We start from the raw sequence: 22895 nt of genomic DNA, 5'->3' as shown, positions 1-22895 counted from the left end.
TACCTCATTAAATAATTTACTTAAGAGCTTGGAGACATGCTTAGAAATTGACGTGGGGCTTCTTGTTTGTTTTAAAAAGGTACTTGTCTCCACCGCCCCGGGGTGATGGGAGGTGGCCGTGCCCTGACTTACCTGGTGGCACCTGAATCCCGCTGTCTTCTTTCTACAAATGACGAGAAAGCAGAGCATGCTCAGCTGGCTCCGCTGCTTCCACAGAAGCTTCGATCTCTCCTCCAAAGTCATCCAGCTGCTGCCAGGAGTTAGAAACTTAGGAAGCGTGCATGGGGGACACGAGGCTATAGGACTTGTCGCTGCAACATGATAAATACTCAATACTCACAGTGCACTAAACTCATAGATGATTTATTGCTTTAAGTAACTAAACAAGAAAGAGAAGAGACAGGATGTTGGTCAAAACGGTTGACACTCTCTCCAAGGTTTGCCAGCTGCATCTACTTAAAGCCACATTCTGGACGATATAAACACATCATAGCATACATGGGCAGTGACTTGGCTAATGACACATGATTAAAATAGCACGTAACAAGGGCTCGCCGCCAGTCGGTTTGCCTTGAAATGACAGAAAGAACGTGTGTTCATATGATGTGCTGAATACAAAATCTTTAAAAAAATTTTTGGCATTAATACTAACACAGAATACTTTCTTGGACATTCTGCAGGAGTGGGTACACACACAGAATTACCTCTTCATTTTCAGATTACCAGTATCTATGGGAACACTTGGAGAAAAGCCAGGAGGTGGGGCACCTCCCCTCCCGATGTTATTTTCTTTGCCAAAGCAGCGGGGTCCGGGGGGCGGGGTTAGATGGAGAAAGGCAGCCGACTGGGCACCAGGGGTTGTTACAATCACCAAGTAGCTGCAGCAGACAGCACGGGCTGGACACAGCCATCTCGGGGTGTGGGGATGAACAACTCAGCCTTGACTTGTAGGCAGGGAGGCCCGGGGATTGGGCCCGAAGGCCCCCTGGAGGCTCTGGGTGGGGGTGGGCACAGGCACTGGATGGGCCAGCCCCTCCCTGGAGGAGTGGTGTGGAGCCGGGGCTGGGCCTCCAGCCCCCACGTCTGGAAGCAACCTGCCCTCTCGTGTTCTAACACCAGGGCCTTACGGCACATTTCAAATGGATGTGCAGAAACCAGCACTGTCAGGGACCCAGCCCTCCGAGGAGGGCTCAGGTAAGCTCACAAGGAGAGGTCAAGCCAAGCCGAAGGGTAACACATGACACCAGGGCACATCAGCCCCCAGCCCAGCCGGCACTGTGCCCCAGGTCTGCCAGCTCTTCACGCCTCAGCGCCACCTGCCGAGCCTCAGTTGTCCTCTGCTGCTGCGGGCTGTACAGCCGCCTCCTCGGCATCCCCTCTAGGATCAGGACCGGGGTGCCCAACGCAGCCCCCCGCCGGGGCGGGGCTGTGGCCGAAGGGACCATTCTGCACGGCCCCAGCCTCCACCCAGAGCCGGCCGTCAGGACGCAGCTTTTCTCCCGGGACCTCCGCCTGCGCGGGGACCTTCACCTCCGCGGAGGCCCAGTCCTCCTGCTGCAGCCCCGGCACACGGTTTTCCACGTCTCCGGCTTTGGCAAACTGGTCTTTTAGATTCCTCTCATTTTCCTCTGCTTGCTGCTTTCCTCTGGCACCGAGTTTACCTCTGGATTTCCTCACCTGCTTGTTGTGTATTTCGTCTCGGGAGAATCGCCACTGAAACTAGAAATCAGAGAAGATGGGGATAAATACATGCAGCCTCTGTGAATCTAGAGCTTCCCCTGGACGTTTGTTTGCATTCACGCCCACGTCACTTCTGGCAGCAAGATGCAATGCCCGGTATTCCCGGAGCAGGGCATTCCTGGCACCAAACCGAATCACAGCCCAAACGTCACACCCACCAAGAGCCTGTCGATCCTGCCATGGCGTGTACTTTAGATGCGGATTTCAGGGTTTTGTGGGGGGGGGGCGAGGGGTATTTCTTTCAACTGGCCCCATACCAAAGGCCTGGGAAAGAAGATGCTGAAATACTATCGTTTGGAGGACCAGGATGGGTGAGGGGACACGGGCCTGTTCTTCCTAAGTGCCAGGGCTCCGGCCACTTCCTTCCACTCTGAGCAGCTGTAGGTACCCCGCACTGGCCACCCCCTCATCAGATCACCCCAGTCAGAAGGGCACAGAACCCGGGTGCTCAGGTCCTCCTGCAGGACGGGCAGGCTGACAGCCCCCAGCCGAGCCCCTCTCTGAGTCTGGCCACCTCTCCAAAGGTCTCACTGCCTTCCGGGGGCAAGCTACGACTAATGACTGGTCCAGGCATGGACAACGGCCCATCCTCCTGTTTCCAACTCTGGGCAACTCTAAAAGGCCATCCCTGCTCCAGAGCTACCATCACAGCCCAACATCTCCCTCTGCCCACTCCTGCGCCCTCCTTCCCCAACAGGTGTTATTCCCAAGGGCACTCCCCCTAAAACCGCATCCAAATCCATCTCAGATGCCGCTTCCCAGGGAGCCCCACCTGCATTTCCCTGTGGGACAGGGAAGTCTACGGAGCTCAGAGAGGACCAAGCGCACGGTCAGTAACAGAGCTGGGCAAGGACGGGGTCACATCGAAGCCATGGAGGGAGACCTCGCACGTGAAGAGTCCACCCCCCCCCACTGGCCTGTGTTCTCATCTATACAATGGGGGGAGTAACTCTAACTTAAATCAGGGTCGATAACTTTTTCTGTACAGAGGCAGGTAATGACTATTTTAGGCTTTGCAGGCCTTATGTTCTCTGTTGCAGCCATTCAGCTCTGCCATAGCACAAAAGCAGTCATGGGTAACGCGTGAGCAAATGGGCATGACTGTGTTCCAATAAAGCTTTATCTACAAAAACAGGCAGTGGGCCGGATTTGGCCTGAGAGCCGTAGTTTGCCAAACTCTGCCTTAGAGGGTATTTATTTCGATTCAATGATGCCATAATCCACATAACAGGCTTAGCACTGTGCCCAGCACACAATATACTAGGTGTGTCTGCTGTTACCATTACTGACAAAAGATGTGAGTTCAGAAGGTCAGGGATGCCATCTGTCCTCTGCGCTCCTGCATCCCTGGGATACAGCACGGAGCCTGGCACAGAGAAGGTGCTCAAAACCTTTTGTGAGATGGATGAGTGGAAGGACGGCGGAGCCCGGCCAAACTAGCCAAGCTCCCTGTTTCAGGGGAGCCAGTGCTGAAATTTTAAGAGTCAAAACACAGCTTGGGGCTTAGTGAGGAGTTAGTGGTGCATCCACACATCAGGTCTGGCTGATCTCCAGAAAGAGAAATTAATTTGAGGAAGAAAAGAGGAGGAAAAATTCAAAGTCCTGCTGAGTCTGCTGACAGCAGGAGCTGCTCTGGAGGAAGACAGTTTGGGAGCCTGTGTGCTTGGAATAAATCCGGGCGAATGAGCTGGAGCAGACACAGAAACGTGAAGGGTGGTAAAGGAAGACTCAGAGAAATGGGTCCCTGTGTTTACAAAAGAGGGATATGCTCCTGGGTAACAACGCAGCGAGGACTGTGGCCTTCTTCCACTCTCCAAACATAAGGGGTCCCCCAGTCTTCCTGAGCAAAGGCCCCTCTGAGCCCTGCCATCCTGGGGCCCAGGTCCCCGGTGCTCAGAGTCAGAGGCCGGGAGCTGCGTGCTGCACACCTGGGGTGACGCCAGCCACAGGGTCCTGGGGACGTGCCAGGCCCAGCTGTGAGAGGCACGGAGAACAAGAGCGAAGCCCCGAGAGGAGAGTGCTGGGTGCGGGAGGACTGGAGTCAGGAGGCCCCGGGGAGAGACGGGTCTGGCTGGGAAGAGAATCGGGGGCCTGGTCCCCGGGCAAGGGCCTCGGCCACCCCGCAGGTGCAGCTCCGGGCCCCAGGGTCACGCGGTTGTGCTTGAAGTTCCACTTCTTTCTTTCGTTTCATTTCTTTCCACTTGAGTCACAGCACACTGGTTTCACCAAATATGGACTTAAATCTAAGCCATTCTATGACTGAAAGAAAAATAAAGGGAGCCATCCGCTCAAATGACTTCTGGCGAGGCTAGAGAGGGGAGCCCAGGAGGGCAGCTGCACCATCAGTGGAGAACCATTTCCTAAAGCTTTACCATGCATAGATAAATCTGAGTACTTTGCTAGGAAGAAGCAAAAATGTGCTATGTAAATTCTTAAAAATCTGCCAACTTTGTGGCGTTTTCGGTGGTAGAAGTCTACTTCCTCAAATAAGACATCTGCCGAAACGCACTCAGGGCTCCGAGACTGAACGTATCCTGGGGTTCGTATGTTGAGCCCCTTTTGGACAAGACTGGTAAATTTGAATATTCCATCAAAGAAGAGGAAAAGGAGTGAAGTGCGTGCTGAGGTTAGGATTTAACATTTATCCTGTCTTCCTCCACCCGCCCTCCCCGCAAATCCCAAATGAGTTCACCTACAATGTTGGCTGGGTTTCCCCAGGGCACTCCTTTTTGGGGGTTCTCTTGTACGATGGCTGATGGACTTCCCTCTGGGGGTAGTTTGAGCTTCTTCCACCCAAGCCATGAGTTTCCAACAATGGACCCCCTCTGCAGGTGAAGTGGTGCCTCAGACACCCCCCAAAGGCACCCACTTCAGTAGACACTGCCAAGCAGGCATCTTGGGGCCCCCTAACCACCAGTGCAGGACCAGGACCTCTGACCTCAGCACAGATGCTGCAGACTGCAGCGCCAGCCCTGCATGGCTCTTGGGTACCACACAATCATGGTTCATAACTGCTGCCTTGTCGTGTGCAGAAGCTGCTGCATTTTAATTCCAGCCCAAATGGAAGAGCCCTTTTTTTTTTTTTTAATGGATGTCTCCAAACAGACCCTCTGCATTTTGCATGTTCTTAGAAAAAGGCCAGTCAAACTGGCCTATATACAGCGATCTGAGAGGCAGTCAACTCTCAGAGAAGCTGGAGGAAGTTTTACTTTTGCCAAAAAACTGGGGCGATTGCTCCGGCTGAAAGACCCTAAATGCTAAGACACCAAAGCATTACACGTAGTGTGGTGGCTAAAACCCCGGTTCAAACCCCCAGTTCTGGCATTCGTTAGCTGTCTGTCTTTGGGCAAGTTATCAATCTCCAAAAGAGCTGCCCCTGCCCCCAGGTCTGGGTGCACACCCCGGGGGCCAACTCACACCATAGTGGATGGGCACAGCACCCTCTGCGGGTGGGCGATGTATAGCTGTGCCCATTCTACCTGTGCCAGACTCCATCCTGGACCCTGGCTATTTTCTCATGCAAACCCGATGCCCTCTCAGAGGCTGCTCTTGCTATAAATAAACAAGAGACTCATGGTTCCTCGGGTGCCTGGCCATATCCAGTTTCCTGTAGAGGATCACACTGCATTGATCTCCTGATATAATACGACAGAAGGACACAGACTGGAAAGGGCCTGTGGCGGGCACACCAGCCACTTTCTCCAGGACCCTGCCTGGGCTGCTGGGCAGAGAAAGATTTGGGACTGTCCATGCCGAGCTGGATGGGAACTACTCCAGCCAATGTTTTTCTGTCCTTCGGAGTCATCCCAGAAAAATCTGCCAAGCCAAATGTCTTCGAGCACTGCACCGTTTTCTGTGTCCTCAGATGGGGAGTGGTGATGTCACTGACTCCCCAAGCTGCCCGGGGTCCCCAAGCCACCACAGCTGTGCCGGTGCTGCAGCCAGGTCACCCGGAGGCTCTGGCTGGACTCTTCTCCTTTCCTTCTCTCCTTTGGAAGGGGGCATTCTCATGAAGCAGGGAAGTAGCAGTGGCCAAAACTCAGGGTCTATATAATCTAAAAGCTAAATGTTCTGAGTGTCTCACACTGTGACAAGCTTTCCCATTTCCCTGAATCCCCAAAGCGGTACTCTCATTAGGCATTGTGAGCACCATTATTATGATGAGCATGTAGAGGGTCAGAGGGGTTAAGTAACTTGCCCAAGGTCACACAGCTAGAAAATAGCAGAGCTGAAATTCAAACACAGGTTCTCTGGCTCCACACTAATCTTCCATCTGCTCCTTCTTGGTGGGTGAAAAGGCTTTCGGCTCATGTTCTGGAAGGAAGGGAGGAGAGGGAACCAGGGCGAGAGGGCACACACCTTCGGAATAGCTCAGCCCGTCCCCTAAGTGCCTCAGCTTTCAGACTTCATGGTGTTCGGATTCATCTGCTAGGTCAGGTGCTTGACTCATGAAGCCAAGTGGTCAGCTAATGGAAGTCCAGCTATAACTGCCATGAAGGACGCTTTGGTTTGTCTTACTAGAAACAAATATCTACACTGAAGGCTTCCTGACAGGCCCATTTTTAAAAAATCAATAATAAGGGGCTTCCCTGGTGGCGCAGTGGTTGAGAATCCGCCTGCCAATGCAGGGGACACGGGTTCGAGCCCTGGTCTGGGAAGATCCCACATGCCGCGGAGCAACTAAGCCCGTGAGCCACAACTACTGAGCCTGCGCGTCTGGAGCCTGTGCTCCGCGACAGTGAGAAGCCCGCGCACCGCGATGAAGGGTGGCTCCCGCTTGCCGCAACTAGAGAAAGCCCTCGCGCAGTCAAAAATAAAAATAAATAAATAAATAAATAATTTTTTTAAAAAAAGAAAAATATGATGTGAAAAAAAATATGTTAAAAAAAATCAATAATAATAAAATTTGAATGGAGGTCCACAAAGTGAGCCTGGAAGGGGCCCTAAACTATTCAACTCAGACACTGGCTCTCAGACTCGAGCGGGCATCAGAATCTCCTGGAGGGCTCCTTCAGACACGGGTCCCCCACCCTGTCTCAGGGGGCCTGGGGAGGAGAGGGAGACTGGCATTTTTAACCAGCTCCTGGGCGATGCTGGTACTGCTGGTTCACGGGCCACAATGTGAGAACCAATCAGGTAAGAACAACACCTGGGCAGGGTTTCACCGTGTGGAACAGGGTCCCCAGTCCTCGCACAGCCCCAGCCCTGCGTCCCTGGGAGGGCCTCCTCCACCATCGCGCCCGCTTCCCTTCACCAGCAGGCGTCCCTTCCTCCTTTGCTGCAGACAGTCACAGTCTTCACGGAACAACCGAAACTACAGGTGGCCCTTGGACGATGCAGGTCCACTTACACGCGGATGGTCGGCAAGAGTAAAAACTGCAGTGCTGCTCGGTCAGTGGTTGGTGGCATCCTTGGTTCGGGGAACCTTGGATATGGAGGGCCCACTACAAATTACACTCGGATTAACCTCCACGTTGTTCAGGGGTCGACTGTATTTCAGATCCGAGGCGGTAGAGCTTTCCGTGCGCAGGCTGAGGGGAGAACTGTATCATCCACAGCCTGAAGGGTGCATCACATCCTGAGCAGTTCCAGGGCGAGTCTCTGAACCCAACCAGCAGCTGCAAGTTGAACACGGTGGATGGGCCTTCCTGAGCCGGGTGTGTGTGGCACGTGAGTGTATTGCCGGTACCTAAACTGAGAAAAACCCCAACTAGCTGTCCACGCCAGAAGTAAGTGCAGAAGAGGAAACATGCTCCGCTTTACAGCGGCGTGTGTGTCCAGAGCTCCACGTCAGCAGGGCTGGTGATTTAATTCACACATTAAGAAACTGTCCGTATCTGCCTCTGCTTCAAGTAATTTAGTGGGAAGGCAGACTTCTCCCGTGTCGTAGAAATCACCTGTTACCTTCCAAGGAGGTTAATATTTGCTTTGAAAGCCACACTCAGAGGTACACAGAGAGGTTTCTTTCAAACGCTGAAAAGTCTTGACTGGAGGATTTTGTCCACTTGGCTGATTAAAGAGGACTAAATATGCTGCATCCTTGATGTTTGAATTTTGCAATCTCTTGTCTGAAATTTCAGTGCTAGACATACTGTGCATGTCCCAGGCTCAGAAGTTTGACTATTCACTCATTGATCCAGCAAGTATTTGTTGAGTACTAACTAAAAGCCAGGCACTGGGCATACAACAGTGAGGACAAAAAGGGTCTGCTCTCACGGAATGAACGTCTGATTCTACTGGTGGAGGAGTGATCACAAATAATTAGAAACGGAAAGGAGAGGTCCGTGGTTCTTCCCAGTGAATCACAGAGGAGCCTGGCTTGGTCTAAAAGGAGAGAACACCATCCCCAAAAAATACAAAGGAAGAGAACATCTGGGGCAGAGGAACTGCCCAAGCAAAGGCCCTGTGGCAGCGAGGGGCATGGACACGCATGAAGGCCAGAGTGGCTGGAATGCAGAAGATGGGGGCCAGATCCCACAGGGCCGTGTGGACCACCGTACAGGCTTCCATCTTTTTTTTTTTTTTTAATTAATTAATTTATTTATTTTTGGCTCTGTTGGGTCTTCGTTTCTGTGTGAGGGCTTTCTCTCCTTGCGGCAAGCGGGGGCCACTCTTCATCGCGGTGCGCGGGCCTCTCACTGTCGCGGCCTCTCTTGTTGCGGAGCACAGGCTCCAGACGCGCAGGCTCAGTAGTTGTGGCTCACGGGCCTAGTTGCTCCGCGGCATGTGGGATCTTCCCAGACCAGGGCTCGAACCCGTGTCCCCTGCATTGGCAGGCAGATTCTCAACCACTGCGTCACCAGGGAAGCCCCAGGCTTCCATCTTTATCTTAAGAAAAACCCAAAGCTTTAGAACCATTTTAAGCAGTGGGGTGACACGATTCAATTTACTTTTTTTGAAAGTTCACTTTGGCTCTGAGTGGAGAACATATCTGCAGGGGAAACCTGTCATCAGGAGATTGGAGTAGTCCAGGCAGGTGGTGATGGAGAGAAGAAGGGGTTCCAGAGTGTCTAGGACCTAAAACAGATGTGCCTTAAGGACAGACTGAATGCGGTGGGAAGGAGATGGAAGCACCAAGGGCAACCTCTAGGTGGGTGGAAGCCTCTGGGCCATGGAAGCGCTGTTCCTCTAAGGTGGGGGGTGGGGTGGGGTGGGGTGACGGCCGGTGCGGGAAAGGGCAAGGTCACGAGTAGCCGCAGGGCAGGTGGAGCTGGGCCCCCAGGGGAGAAGCCAGGGCTGAATATGCAGAGGTAAGACTCGTTGACACAGAGGTGGTGAGTGGGATTTTCTCACTCTGGGGGTGGATGAGATTTTCTAAGGAAGAGGTGAGAGAAAATGGGGAGAAACGGGGCTAGAAATGAGGAACTAGGTGGGAAACCAGGCGAGAGTGGTGGGACAGCCGAGAGAAAACGGTGCTTCGAGGGATGGAGGGCACGAACAGTGTCAGTGACGCGGGGGGCTAGGGCACAGTGAGGATGGAGCCATGGCCACAGGGCGGGGGCACGGTCTCCTGGGAGCAGGACGATGACCCGTCAGCTGAGTGAGGAGTGGATGACGGGGGTGATGGGATGGTACAGTCCCCCCATCTGGGGCTCTGACAGTGAGGTGGCCTCCCCAGGTCGCACAGAGAACAGTGCTTGTCACCCCAAGCCCTGGAATGAGCAGGGATGAATAAGCTCTTTCATGAGAAAGTCTGCCCGGGTTCGTGCAGCTCACTGGGGGTGGACGTCTCTACTGACCAGAAAAGGCTGACTCCCACCTCCCTGGATTTTCCCTGAGGTACGCTGTTCTACTTTCTTACAGCAGCCTTAAAGCTCTACCCCTAACATCTCCCTGCCCTCGGGTTTCCACTGGCTTGTCCCCTCGGTGAGATGCGCAGAATCAAGCCACCTGTCTGTCCTTTGGGATCTGCTGGCATCACAACCAGGATGCGCTGGCAGGAAAAGGCAGCACCACGTCCTCCTCGTCAGGGCAAACGCTGGGCTTTGCCTGGCATCTGGCGGGAGACCTCGGCGGTGCTGCTAGAATGTCACCGCGTGAATGCACGCGGCTCCGCAGCCCAGGCCAAGCTGTGGCTGGTGGCAGCCCGGGGCCATCCGTCTTCCAGCTGGTGGCTGACTGCTCCTGGTGGGTGATGGTGGCTTCGGTGGCTGCCTTCTGGTCCTCTGCTGCTGTCACCTGTCACACTGGCATCTCCGAGCTTGGAGAGCCCTTCCTCTGCACTCCACCCCAGCTGGCTCCGGAGCTACTTCCTTGGCGTTCCTCCCACCAGCGGCCCCCCCTTGGATTTGTTGGCTGCAGAGGGGCTGCTCCAATCTGTTCACTTGCTTGGTGCTCCTGTCCGGGCTCCGTGTCCCAAGAACACGAGGAACCGCGGGTGGGGAGCTCGGGGGTAGTGCCAGGCGAGGGGATGGGCGGGTCCGGTGGGCTCTGCCCCACACTGTGGCCTTGTCCGTCACAGGGGGAGCCAGCGGGCTCCAGGGGCTTGGCAGGTTCCCTCGACTCTCTTCCCGAGTGACCGTGAACACCCACGGGAGGAGCACCCAAGGGGGCAAAGCACGGGGCTGTGAAGCCTCGGAATCATGTCACACAAGGGCAGGACTTGGCCTCAATCTCAGGAAACACGGGAAAAACTCTGGGAACGGCCACGTCTCTCAGTGCCACTGTGTTCTGGGACAGTTCACGTGACGTCCAGGGAGAGGGGAAAGGCCCCTGGCCACCCCAGGACAGCCTGGCCTGAGGACCCACTCCACAGGGGAGATGCCCTCTGTCTGTACCAGCCGCTGCCACTCAGACCTGCAGGGCGGGGCCTGTGGGGAAGGTGGTCCGGCAGGTTCTCTCTGCCAAGATCCCCAAACTTCTTATGTCCCAAGGGACCCACGGGCAGGGCAGGGCGTCAACCAGCTCGTAAGGAGATTAAGTGATACAGAGAAGCTGGGCGTGAGCTCAGCCGTCCCTGCCGGAGTCAGACTGCAGCTGCGTTCCCACTCCCCTTTCAGCCTCGTGGGCGGCCTGAGTGTCCTCGCGGAAGGAGACCGGCGACAAGGCCCTCTGGTGCCCTCACCTGCCCGGATGTGACTCACCTTGCCGAGGGGCTCAGGTGTCCCCGGGCCCTGGTGAGCAAAACCCAGGAGGGCAGGCAAGGTCACTCACCTTCGATTCCTTCTTCTTGATTTTCTGAGGTAGACACGGTCTCTGAAGAAAGACAACCTGCTTGGTGGATACGTTTCCCTCCCTGTAACACAGGCAGAGCTGAGAATGAGTCCTTTATACCCGGAGGAGCCCCGCACCTCACACGGAGGCCGCCGTCCTGAACTTCATCCAGGCCGGCTGCCCGTGGGAAGGAAGGTGGCCGCCCGAGAGTGAGAGGTCGGAGGTCAAGAAGCCCCCCACCTTCCCACCCCCCAGGCCACCCACCCTTGCTTGCTATCTCGGGGGCCCAACTAAAGCTTTGTGTGCAGCCTTGAAAGGCAGCTTCCTGGCTGAAAACCCCCTTTCCCGTGATGTGAAATGACAGCTGCCATCTTGGCCAGATGATGACAAAGTGGCCTCAGTGAATATCAGAGGGTGGAGGCCTCTTCCAAGTCTGTCTTTGGGGATGAGGCTGAGGAGGGACCTGGTTGGCCTGGGATGGGCGGCCAGTGAGGACCTGAGCAGTCACAGGAGCGTGGGCAGAGGGCCTGGTTACACACGGGTCCCGGCCACCACCCGAGTCACCCTTGTGAGCAGCCGGAACTGGCATTAACGGACGGGCTGGGGGCACTATTCATTTTTACATCACAGGGGGTGCGCCTTCCTCCCAGGAAGGCAGGACCTCAAGGAGCTGCCTTTAAAGATGCTAGAAATATTGTGACGGAGATCATTGTTTTCTGGCCACCCCGAACCCCGCGCCTTCGGATCACTTTCTTAAACCTCTACTTGGCAAACGTCTTCTCTGCTGAGGTGATGTGTCACTACATGGGGTGTTGGAGGGAAAGGAGGGAGGGGACTAGCATTTTCTATTTTGTGCCCGGGCCGGGCTGGGTGATTGCACCTGGCGCTCCCAACAATGGGACCCCTACTTTCACCAATGGGATGGGACAGGACAGCTCAGCTTGGTCAAGGAGCAGGCTGGGGGTCACACGGCGGGGACTGTGCCCGGTCCCACGCACTCTCCACTGCACCGCAAGGGTCACTTAAGGCCAGGAAGGTAGAGGATCACGGAGGCTGATTTAGAAGGTGGGCCTGCTTGAGACAGAGAGACTGTCCCCACCCTCCGGGCTGCGAGCGCAGAGCCAGCGGGGGCTTCACGTTCAGATACATTCTCAGGGCGGCTCTCGTCCTCTGGAACGGAAGGCAGGCAGCATTCTTAGTTGCACGGACTAGGAAACTGGCTCAAAGCAGCTACGTGGACTTGACCAAGGTAGACAGCAATCGGCCGACTCAGGACTTGGGTTCAAGCTCTGGGTCACAAATCCGGGGTTCCTTCCCCTCCACGGTACCACCCTGTGCCCACAGAAATCTTGGCCAAGAAGCAATACGGAAATCTCCCGGTGGCCCAGGGCCCAAGGGCGGCTGCAGACTGGCTCCTGCAGCTGCACAGACCCCGGGGGTGGGGGACGTGGTGAGGGCCCAGGAGAGGCAGTGATGGGCGCCCACACTCCCGCCTCCGTCTGTGCTCTGGGGCTGCACCGCCTGCCGTCCCCCAGGGCACTAGCCTTGCCTCAGGCCGTCCATCACCTGCGGGCGTGAGCACGCAGCAGGACTCAGGGAGCGCGGGGCTGAGGGCCACGGGAGGGGGCACCCCCAGAGGTCAGCAAAGAGGTGGCCCGTTGTAGACTGAGGGTCTAATCGCGGGTTCTGCCACTTCCTGGCTGTGTGGCCTTGGGTATGTGATGGAGCCTCTCTGAGCCTCAGTTTCTTCATCTGTAAAATGGGAACCATATCTATGCTTACCACCCAACAGGTAGTTAGAAGGACCAGCTTGATAGCAAACCCAAATGACAGATGGAAGGGCTTTTAGGGTTGGTAAGACTAGGATAAGCCCACGGGCTCAAGGGATGGCAGGCAGAGCTGAGGGTGGACGAAACGACCATGAACTTGAAATCGTAGGGAGGGCCACAGCCAGGGCTGAGACTCCAGGGCCTCATGTCCCCTTGGTGGGGCTACTGACCAGCGCCATGACCTTGGGCTAGGGCTTCAACCTCCCCGGCCACACTTTCCTCAGCTATAAAATCAATTAAATACAACCAAAAAAAATCCCACCTCACCTCACAGGATTTTTTGAGGACTAGATGAGACTTTGCATGCAACGTGCCTGCCTAGCCCAGCATGGGCACACAGCAGATGCTGAGTTTCTTTTGCATCTGAGAGCCCTGGGTCCCCTCAGCCCAGGTGACAGGCTAGGCAGCAATGTCTCACTGGCCGAGGCTCCCCATGTGGGAAGAGGGGTGCTCCGGGTGGGGGGGTAGTTAAGACTCTGAAATCCTGGCCCTGCCATTTCCCAGGTGGAGAACTGATGTAACAGCACCAGACTCACAGGGATTCAATAAGTTACGCATTGAAGAGCTTATGGGGAACAGTGCAAGTGTTCAGTAACAGTAATGATGGTTATTGTTACCTCGTTGTCTTGACGACAGGAGTTGGCAGCACACAGGTGAGTTGCCAGCCGTAGGCGGCCAGCGAGTTCAGCAGGGGCACGTAGTCTGTCTGCACCTCGACACCCTGGGGAGAAAGGCCACAGTCAGGGCTGCAGCTGCCTCAAGCCAATGACGTCTGAGGGATGGAGAGGGGACCGTCCAATCCGCCAACGCAACAAAGCAGAAAGGGGCGGAATGCCCTGTAGCCTGGGGTTCTACTCCAGCTCCGAAGATGCTTCAAGAGCTTGGAGCCCAACTGCCAACATGGGATTTCTTTCCAGCCCCGACTCAGTCTGTGCAATCGGCAGAGAGATAGAGCCAAAGGGTTGATCCATTCATTTTGTTTTATTCTTGTCTGGACAACTGGCCTCCTGTGAGTTTCACTGAAGAAACACCATCACTTCTCCTCCAAGACATACCTAAGCCCATGACAACACCCGCTGCTCGGATGGTTTCAGAGCGTCTTGTGGGGAGTTAAATTACACTTGACAAACGATCAAGTCATCTGCATCCAGCCACAGCGGCAACACACACACACACACACACACACACACACACACACACCCTGCACGTGCACACAAACAGGGAGCTCCACCTGTGTTACACATCCTGCCGTCAAGGAGTCGATGAAAGCTGTTTCATTTGAAATCAGGGAGGAGCGGGGGGCGGGGGGGGACTGACGCTTGCCTTTCCATTTAAAACCCCAGTCCTGCTCCCACAGGGAGACAATCCCACTGTGAGGCCGCCAGCCCGGGCCTCACACCCTGCTTTCTCGAGAGGCAGGCTAACTTCAGACTCCAGCCCCACCCCTCCCTGCGTAGACTCTGCGCCCACTCTCTGCTCGGTCAGCTCCTGGTCGTGGCTTCAAACACTGCTGACACGTGTGTAGAGTCCTTCCAGCGGAGGCCGCCGCAGGACTCATTCAGCAAGTACCTCGGAGCCGAGGTGGGTCGGAGGTGAACGAAGGCACAGTCCTGCTGCTGGAGTTCAGTCCAGCAGAGGCCACGGCACAAACACGCAGGTGACCGAAATACAAAACAGCCCGCTGGCAGGGCCACGAGGCTGTACTGTTAGCAGAAGGGGGCGGTGCGATCGTGCTCAGGGCGGGCTTCCTGGGGCTCAGGGGCTGGGTGGAGATGGGCAGGCGGAGCTGGGGAAGAGGCCTTCCAGGGGGGGACCCCAGCACAGACAAATGCCAGACCGCGAGGGGCCTGGAGTACTGAGAAGAGGCTCACCCGGGGAGCGGCGCTGCTCAGAGGGGACCACCCACGGCGAGGGGCTGTCCTGCTGGAGGCCTTTTGGGGACAGAACCCGGGGCCAGAAGAGAGATGAGGGAACAACCAGCCCTGCCTTTCCCAACGGCTTTTAAAACTCCTGTCACTGGGCATCCATCCCAGCGTGGCTACCAGGCAACCAACGTACCCTCGGGGAGCCTCAACTATATAAAGTAAGTCTTGGCCTGTGTCAGTGGTTCTCAAAGTGTGGTCCCCGAGCCAGCAGCATCACCTGGGAACTTGTTAGGGTCTTGGGACCCCCACCCAGACCTGCACAATCAGAAACTCTGGGGGTGGGACCCAGGGCTCTGTTTTTTTTCTTTTCTTAATTGAAGTGCTGTTGAGTTACAATATTATATTAGTTTCAGGTGTACCCCATAGTGATTCAATATTTTTATAGATTATACTCCATATAAAGTTATTATAAAATATATATTCCCTGTGCTGTACATTACATCCTTGTATCTTATCTATTTTATACATAGTAGTTTGTACCTCTTAATCCCCTTTACCTATCTTGCTCCTCCCCCCTTCCTTCTCCCCACTGGTAACCACTAGTTTGCTCTCTATATCTGTGAGTCTGTTTCTGATTTGTTATATTCATTCATTTTATTTTTTAGATTTCACATGTAAGTGGAAACATAAAGTATCTGTCTTTCTCTGTCTGACTTATTTCACTAATAAGCATAATACCCCCCAGGTCTATCCATGTTGCTGCAAATGGCATTATTTCGTTCTTTTTCATGGCTGCATAGTATTCCATTGTATATATGTACCACATCTTCTTTATCCATTCATCTATTGATGGACACTTGGGTTTCTTCTGTATCTTAGCAATTATAAATAATGCTGCTATGAACACTGGGGTGCATGTATCTTTTCTAATCAGTGTTTTCTTTTCTTCGGATACATACCCAGGAGTGGAACTGCCGGATAATATGGTAGCTCTATTTTTTTAAAGAGTGCTTCCAGTAGTTGAGATGCAGCTAAGTCTGAAAAGTACTGCCTAGATAATCAATTAGGTTTCTTCAGATGACAGGAAAGAGTCTACAATTTTGTGGCCAGAATCGATCAGCTGTTACTTTCGAATTTCCTCGAAAGAAAAGCTGTTACCTTTCCTTTCATCCTCCACGAGAGGAGAAGTCGGGGGACTTTGAAAGGCTCAGCTCTGTTACTAATACTGTTGCAGCAGAAAGCAATGGAGGGGGGAAGGGGAGAAGGTGGGGGACAAAAGAAGGAGGGTGGGGAAGGGGCAAGAGAAGGAGGAAAGGAAGGGGAATTAATGAAGGAGGGGGAGCAGGAAGAGAAGGAAAGAAGAGAGGAGAGACAGGTACAAATACAACCAACTGACGGGAGAGGGTTAGGAGGCAACCCCACTCTGGCCTCGTCCCTGAAGCCCCCATTCAGGCCAGAGGCGGCAGCGGATGACCCAGCCACCCCTGTCTCTGCTGGCCCCCTGGACACACGGGACCTCCCTTCCAGACCAGTTACGGCCAGTGTCCCTCGTGCTGGGCAGGGCCCTCACCACCTGCTGTGGCAGCTTTATCCTGAGAGCCCGTGCCCCCATCCCTGCATTCCTGATTTAAAGAGAAGAGAGAGAAAATGGTACATCCACACTCAAGCTCTGCAAGGTTAAGATTACTTGGGTCTATCAAAAATAACCTTCCCATTTTATCAAGCACTCTGACAAACCAGCCACAATCAGGCAGTCGCCATGGCAACCAGGACAAGCGTGGTGCTCACAAAGCCTTGAGTGGCAGGATGGAGTCCTTTTATTTGTGCCTGTGCCCCGGCCGGGTTTTCTCCTCGGGCACCCAGCGCGGCAGGACAATGGGCACCCCCGAGGCAGCCTGACCCGCCTGCCCAGACAGGCCTCGCAGGGCTGCTTCTGCTTTGCTCTATTTTATTTCCCTCATTCACCATCTTAAAGAGAAAGATGGCAGGATTTCTCCCCAACAGCTTTTCCCCTCAAGGTAGGGGATGTCAGCCAGAGGGTACAGAATCATAAAGACTAAAAGGAAAAAGCGAAACCACAGCAAAACATGACCCTGCTTGAGAGAGCTGAGAGTTCAATCACAAGTGTTCCCAGCCGGCTGTCACAGGACGGGTTGAAAAGTAAAATACAAATGGTAGGGGGTGAGGTATTTCATTCTGCCAGACTCTCCCACTCCAACTCTCTGGGCTGGTCTTGATTTAATTAACGGTTAATGTGGTTTTCCACAAGCTCCTATCAAAGCCGGTTTGCGTATTATCAACAGAGTCAGAAGACGACATTTCTAAAATATGACATGAGCTCCGTGCAGTCAGTGGAAGAGACTTTCAAGTCCATTAGCTAGGAAAGGTGGTCGGAAACGCATCGGATGGAAGGCTCTCTTTGATCTCCTTTTCTGTGACACTCCAGTGAGGAGAGAAAAGCACAAACAGCACTCCAAAGCCAGCCCGCTTATCGAACGAAAAGACATTTCTTTCTGGGAACAGGTGCAAAAATTTTAATTAACTCTCCACTCTCCTGTGTGGATACGTAATCTCCGATCACACCTGGAGTGTTAAAAAAAAATGAAGCATGTCCTGTGGTTCTTTGACTTGTATAAAAGGGATTCATTTGTATTTATGGCTCTTTTTCCTTTGTTCCCTGTAATTTCTCCGTGGTTGCAAATCCACTAAAGAAACAGGCATCCGACACAACTTTCCCTTACCCTCCAAAAACAGAACAACATGATGTAGAGTTTACTAAGAAATGCATGTGTCTTTTGATCCTTTCAAAGATCCTTTGTGCAGGGGAATATCAGGAGGTAACACATCGGTCCAGTGAGAAAGTTTGTATCCTGATGTCAGTGTGCTCTTCTTTTCTTCTCCTTGTTTCCATTCTGGAAGAATCTGGGAGAAAAGCAGCTTAAAAGGTGATACTTTGTTCCTTATTCATGACTGTGAATGAAGAGAGGAATTCAATTTCCATGTCTGAAAAGTATGCAGGACTTCTGGGCTCGTCTCCACACCTGAAACAATGATTGGAGAGAGCCACCAGCTGGGTCCTTCCCTTCCCTTCCCTTCCCTTCCCCGAGAGGGCATGTGAAGCAAGAGGCACGCAAGAGTCTTTTGTAAAATTGCTACTGAAGCACTAATGCCTAACACAAATTGGCAGGGCATGTTTATATACTGTTTCCTTACTTATCAATTTTAGGTATCTTTTGATTTCCTACCATGGGAAATGAAGGCTTAGAGCTCCCATTCCCATTTCTTACTTTCTCTTTCCTGATGCCCCAAATGGTTATAATTTTAATTAAATCAAAAGTCTGTGTTTGTGTTATTGCAAATATTGCTGGGTCAAGTAATGTACTGTGACCACACCTTCTTCTTTTTTTTTTTTTTTTAATATAGTCCTTTATTTTTCCTGGAGTTAACTGTGGCCTCAATTTCTTTCATCTGTGTGGTTGTACATGAACCCATCACTAATTCATTCCACATGTTCCAACACTTCTTCTTCCTGCCCATCAACAACTATCCCAGGTACCTAAATATACTAGTTCTACTTTTTTCCACTTGGAGACATAATTTCTGGAACTTTCTGTACCCTTGCTTCAATCTGGTGTGGATGCTTCCCAGGACTGTGTTCTCCCTCCACTACTGTCTATGGCTGGTGTCTTCTCTTTTTTGATTTCCTCCTCATTTTGCTGGAGCACATCCTCTAGTGGCTCCCTAGGAAACAATGCCCTGGAAGTTATTTGCATCCCTGCACTCCTAAAAATGTCTTTGTCTTCACTTTTAACTAACAGTTTGGGTACAGAAGTCTAGGCTGAAATCTGTTTTTCCTTTAACACTTTAGAAGTATTGCTCCACTAGCTTCTAGATGTCAGTATTGCTATTGTGATATCTATTTGGATTACTAATACTTTGAGTGTAACCTGTTGTGCTGCTTTGGAAGATTTTAGGATATTTTTCCCATGAAGTTCCAGAATTTCACAACATGCCTTCGTGTGTGTGTGTGTGTGTGTGTTAAAGGGCTGTACACTCAGTGGCTTTGCCCTCAAAGGATTCTTGGCCTTTGGCTCTGAAAAGTGTTTTGGGTTTTTTTTTTTTTTTTTTTGATCTCTCTTCCATTTCTGTCTTCTTTCTTTCTGGACTTCCTATTAGTCAAAACGTAGGACTGATATTTTAATTTTATTACCTTTCTTTCCCCCTGTTTTCTTACTTTTTAAAAATTTTACCTTCTGAAAGATGTCCTTTATTTTGTTTTCCAGTCTTTTTGTATGTTTTAAAATGTTCTGCTGCCCTATTTTCAGACCCCAAAGCTCTTTCTTCTCTTTTGATCATTTCTTTTTTATAGCATCTTGGTTTTGTTTCACAGATACATATGTTCTATCTCTATAAGTCATTGCGTCTGATCCTTGAATTATCTCCGCAGTCACCAGGTTGCACAAGACAGAGGTGGGAGCCAGGGATCTTACCACACTGTGTAAGGACTTCACCCCAATGCCCCAGTTTTCAGCTCTGCAGTTCACATCCCACCATCCTGCAGTGATTTAGGCTTTGAAGACCAGAGCTTTCCTCAGGATCCCTTCTATATCCAGGTGCAGCTTCCTCTACTTTGCTGAATTAATCCGCCTTCCTCCATGCACCTTCCATCTTCTAAAAATCTGTTGAAATCACACATCTTCCATTTTCTCTTCTTCCAGTCTTTTTGTTCTTGTGGGTATCTATCCATCCATCCATCTACCTACCTGTATATGTCTCTATCTATCTATCTATCTATCTATTATCTTCCTATCTATCCATCCGTCCATCCACCTACCTACATACCTATCTGTCTCTATCTATCCATCTATCTTCATATCTATTTATCTATCCATCCATCTACCTACCTATGTCTCTATCTATGTCTCTATCTATCTATCAACTATCTTCCTATCCATCCATCCATCCATCCATCCATCCATCCATCCACCTACCTACTTCCCTACCTACCTATGTCTCTATCCATCTATCTGTCTATCATCTAAAGTCATTTTTCATTATTTGTGGGAGTTCTGTTCTATAATGTCGCCACAAACACTGAATTAGCAGATACTGAACCACTGTTCCTGGGGAAATACAGGGTTAGCTTCCTGTTAGCCTCTGGTCAGATTTGTAACTCACGCCTGAACAAAGCTTACCTAACGCACGCATTTGCCCCATAAGGCACATCTCAGCCCTCCTGTTCTTAGGAACACAGGACAGCACTGCACCACTATGCTTGGGGGCAACTTTATACAGTGAAGTCACCAACAAAAAGCACAAGCATGTGAAAAATGTGGCACTAAGTGAACTGCGAACAGGACACTTGTTTACGGCATGACAGCTGAAATGAGAAAGCTTAGCTGGGAACACGCATGTCAGCAACATAATTTTTTTTTGCCACTAGGCATACATCTGCAAGTGACTGTGAAAGCATCAAGAGTACCGATCTGGGGATTACAAATAAATTTACAGATAAATCCATCATTCTTTTAGTATCAGTTCACTGGTATTTTTCAGAAGAGAGAAGAAATAGCTACCTATGTCCAACTCCCCACATTTAACACAGTTTTATTAATTTTTAAAGGGCCTACTGGAAGCCATTTCTAAACATCTTAGAATCCAGAAAGCATAAAGAAAAAATAATACATTTGGTGTCATAAAACCCCTACTGCGTGACAAATGACAAGCTATGCAAAGGCAAGAGACAAATGACAAGATGGGAAACTATTTGTAGCTCAAATTACAGTCAAAAAAATAGCTCCTAAAAATTGATAAGAAAAGAAATCCAGTAATCCAAATTTTAAGATGGGATGAGGCTAGGAAGAGAGTCACAGAAAAGGAAATTCTAATGGCCGTAAACCAGAGGAAAATATACCAAATCTCACAATAAGAGAAGTGCAAATCAAAACTACCCTGTGATATCATAGTTTCACCTCTCATATTGGAAAAACCCCAAAGTTTGAGAACTACTTAGCTGACAAGGCTGTGGGGAGGCAAGTATTCTCATACATGGCTGGCAGGAGGACAGATTCAACCTCAGGGAGAACAATTTGACAGTATCTCTCAAAATTACAAATACATTTACCCTCTGACCCAACAACCGCACTTCTGGGAATGGATCCTGTATATTAAAAAATGACAAATATACAGAGTTATTCACTGGAGAACTGTTCACAGTAGCAAAACACTGGACACCACCTGTGTCAATCAATGTTGGGCTTGTTAAATAAATAATGCTGTATAACAACATAATGAGTAATGGCTGCTCATGTATTGAACCAAGGCATATGGGTCAAGGACCACAATGAGAGGGAATGATTCCTATGGTAGAAAGAATAATGCCCACTCACTCCCCCCAAATATGTCTACGTCCTAAATCCTGGGGCCTGTGAAGAGGTTGCCTTCTATGGTAAAAGGGATCTGGCGGATTGATGAAGTTCAGGATCACGTGATGGGGAGATTAACCAGGTGGGTTCAATGTGATCAGAAGGGTCCTTAGATGGGAGGCAGGAGGTGGGTCAGAGTCAGGTAAGGAGACGCGAGGATGGGAGCAGAGGGCAGGGTGCTTGGCCACCAGCAGGTTGGCCTCTAGAAGTTGAAAGCAAGGAACAGATTCTCCCAGAAAGAATGCAACTCTGCCAACCCCTTGATTATAATCCCTTACAACCCATTTTGGATTTTTGGCCTCCAAAACTGTTAAGAGAATAAATTTGTGCTGTTTTCAGTCACTAAGTTTGTAGTAATTTGTTATAGCAGCAATAGGGCACTCATACACAGTCTAAAGCTAGGGAAAGGTTAGATGAAAACGAAGACTTGGAGGCGTTGGCCAATATGGGCGGAGAACAACTCAAGGAGGGGTGAGGCTGGCTGAGGCCTGGGTCTCCTGGGGAGGGGAGAGCAGAAGATGATAAAAAGCCCTGAACTGGGAGGAACTGGCTGGAGGGCAGCCTAGGGTAGGAAACACGTTTAAGAAGAAAGATCCACACCATCTAATGTCTTGAGAGGGCAAACAACATGGAGCCTGAAAAACCATCTCTGGATAGACCTTGAGGTCTCAGGAGACCACAGCTAGGATGCTTCAGGAGGGAAGTGGCTGGCATGTAAACATGTTCTCAGGAAATCTGGGGTCTGCCTTGACTTTGCCACGGCCAGCAGAGACCCTGGCCATGACGGCACACAGGGAAGATAAGAGTCATGCCCTCAGGTGATAGAAAGTAGAGATGCAAGGGCAGGGCAGGAGAGGGGAATGCCAAGATGGAAAGAAGGAACATTTCATCTTCATCTATCAGCTGGAAAGTAGGGGCTGTAACACTGCGGCGGTCTTGCAGAAAACTCTGTGAGTCCTTCAGTATCGCCAAGGGCACGGCTATACCAGGTGCCACTATTCACTTATGGATCTCCACATCCAGTCAACCTGGTTCTGTGCCACGCATCTGGGAAGCGAAGATGTGTGAGCCTCTTCTCCTGCTGTAGGAGATCCCGCTCCAGGGGGTGCGGAGAGCAAACGTACAGTCCCGCCCCAGATGCAAGCCACCATGAGGTGTGCTGGAGGGAAGGAGAGAGGAAGGAAGGCTGTGCCACTCGTTCTCTCTGGGGAAAGGGCAAATCCATCTGAGGCCAGTGGCAGCTGCAGCGGCCCTGCCTTCCTGGCCCCCATCCCCCCAAGGCCTCCTGCAGGACCACTGCCTCTGCCAGCCGAGGGAGGGGCAAGGATGCTGGGGCCGGCTGGAGATGTTGTTTTCCTCTTTGTTTTACACACAATGCCCCAGAAAAACATTTTGCTGATATGTAATTAGGCCAACATAATAGAGCCTAAGAAAGCCGTCCGTCTCATTTTAGACAACTTCGGCTTTCATAACGTTCAAAGAGAATACGTTAAAAAAAAAAAAAAGCTTAGCTCTCAGATGTAGAAAAGGGGGCAGAGGAAAATACATGCAGTGCGTGGAAAGCTTCCTTTCCCGGACTCTTTACCCACCCCTGCTGGTTAATTCACATCTTTGCCTGATTTTCTCTCCCATGCAAGAAAAGCAACAAACTCTGCAGCCCTTTGAGAGCCCAACAAAATAATAATAATGACTGTTATTATTATTTGAGATACACTGTTTGCAAAAAGTGGCCTCAATGATTACTTCCCTGCCTCTAGGCCTCTTTACAGCATTCTGCAGCTCCTCCCATAAAGAGGCAGAGTCCCCTTCTCCACCCCTTGAGTTCGGGCTGGGCTTGTGACTTGCTCTGACCAACAGATATTCTAGATGTGACATCATAGTTG

General features: G+C 51.4%; 1 protein-coding gene across 1 annotated transcript in view; it reads right to left on the bottom strand.

The window, feature by feature from the left end:
* Nucleotides 1–347: 347 nt before the first annotated feature.
* Nucleotides 348–22895, bottom strand: part of RFTN1 (raftlin, lipid raft linker 1) — a 203344-nt gene continuing 180796 nt past the window's right edge. The window contains exons 8-10 of the mRNA XM_057545405.1: nt 13340–13443; nt 10894–10975; nt 348–1719 (exon numbers count right to left, since the gene is read on the bottom strand). Of these exons, the coding sequence (XP_057401388.1) occupies nt 1327–1719; nt 10894–10975; nt 13340–13443 (579 nt within the window). The 3' untranslated portion in view covers nt 348–1326. The remainder of the gene's footprint in view (nt 1720–10893; nt 10976–13339; nt 13444–22895) is intronic.

This window comes from Balaenoptera acutorostrata, chromosome 4, assembly GCF_949987535.1.
Source record: "Balaenoptera acutorostrata chromosome 4, mBalAcu1.1, whole genome shotgun sequence".
NCBI lineage: Eukaryota > Metazoa > Chordata > Mammalia > Artiodactyla > Balaenopteridae > Balaenoptera > Balaenoptera acutorostrata.
Note: the sequence above shows the minus strand (reverse complement) of the source record. Positions and strands in the feature narration are given on the sequence as shown.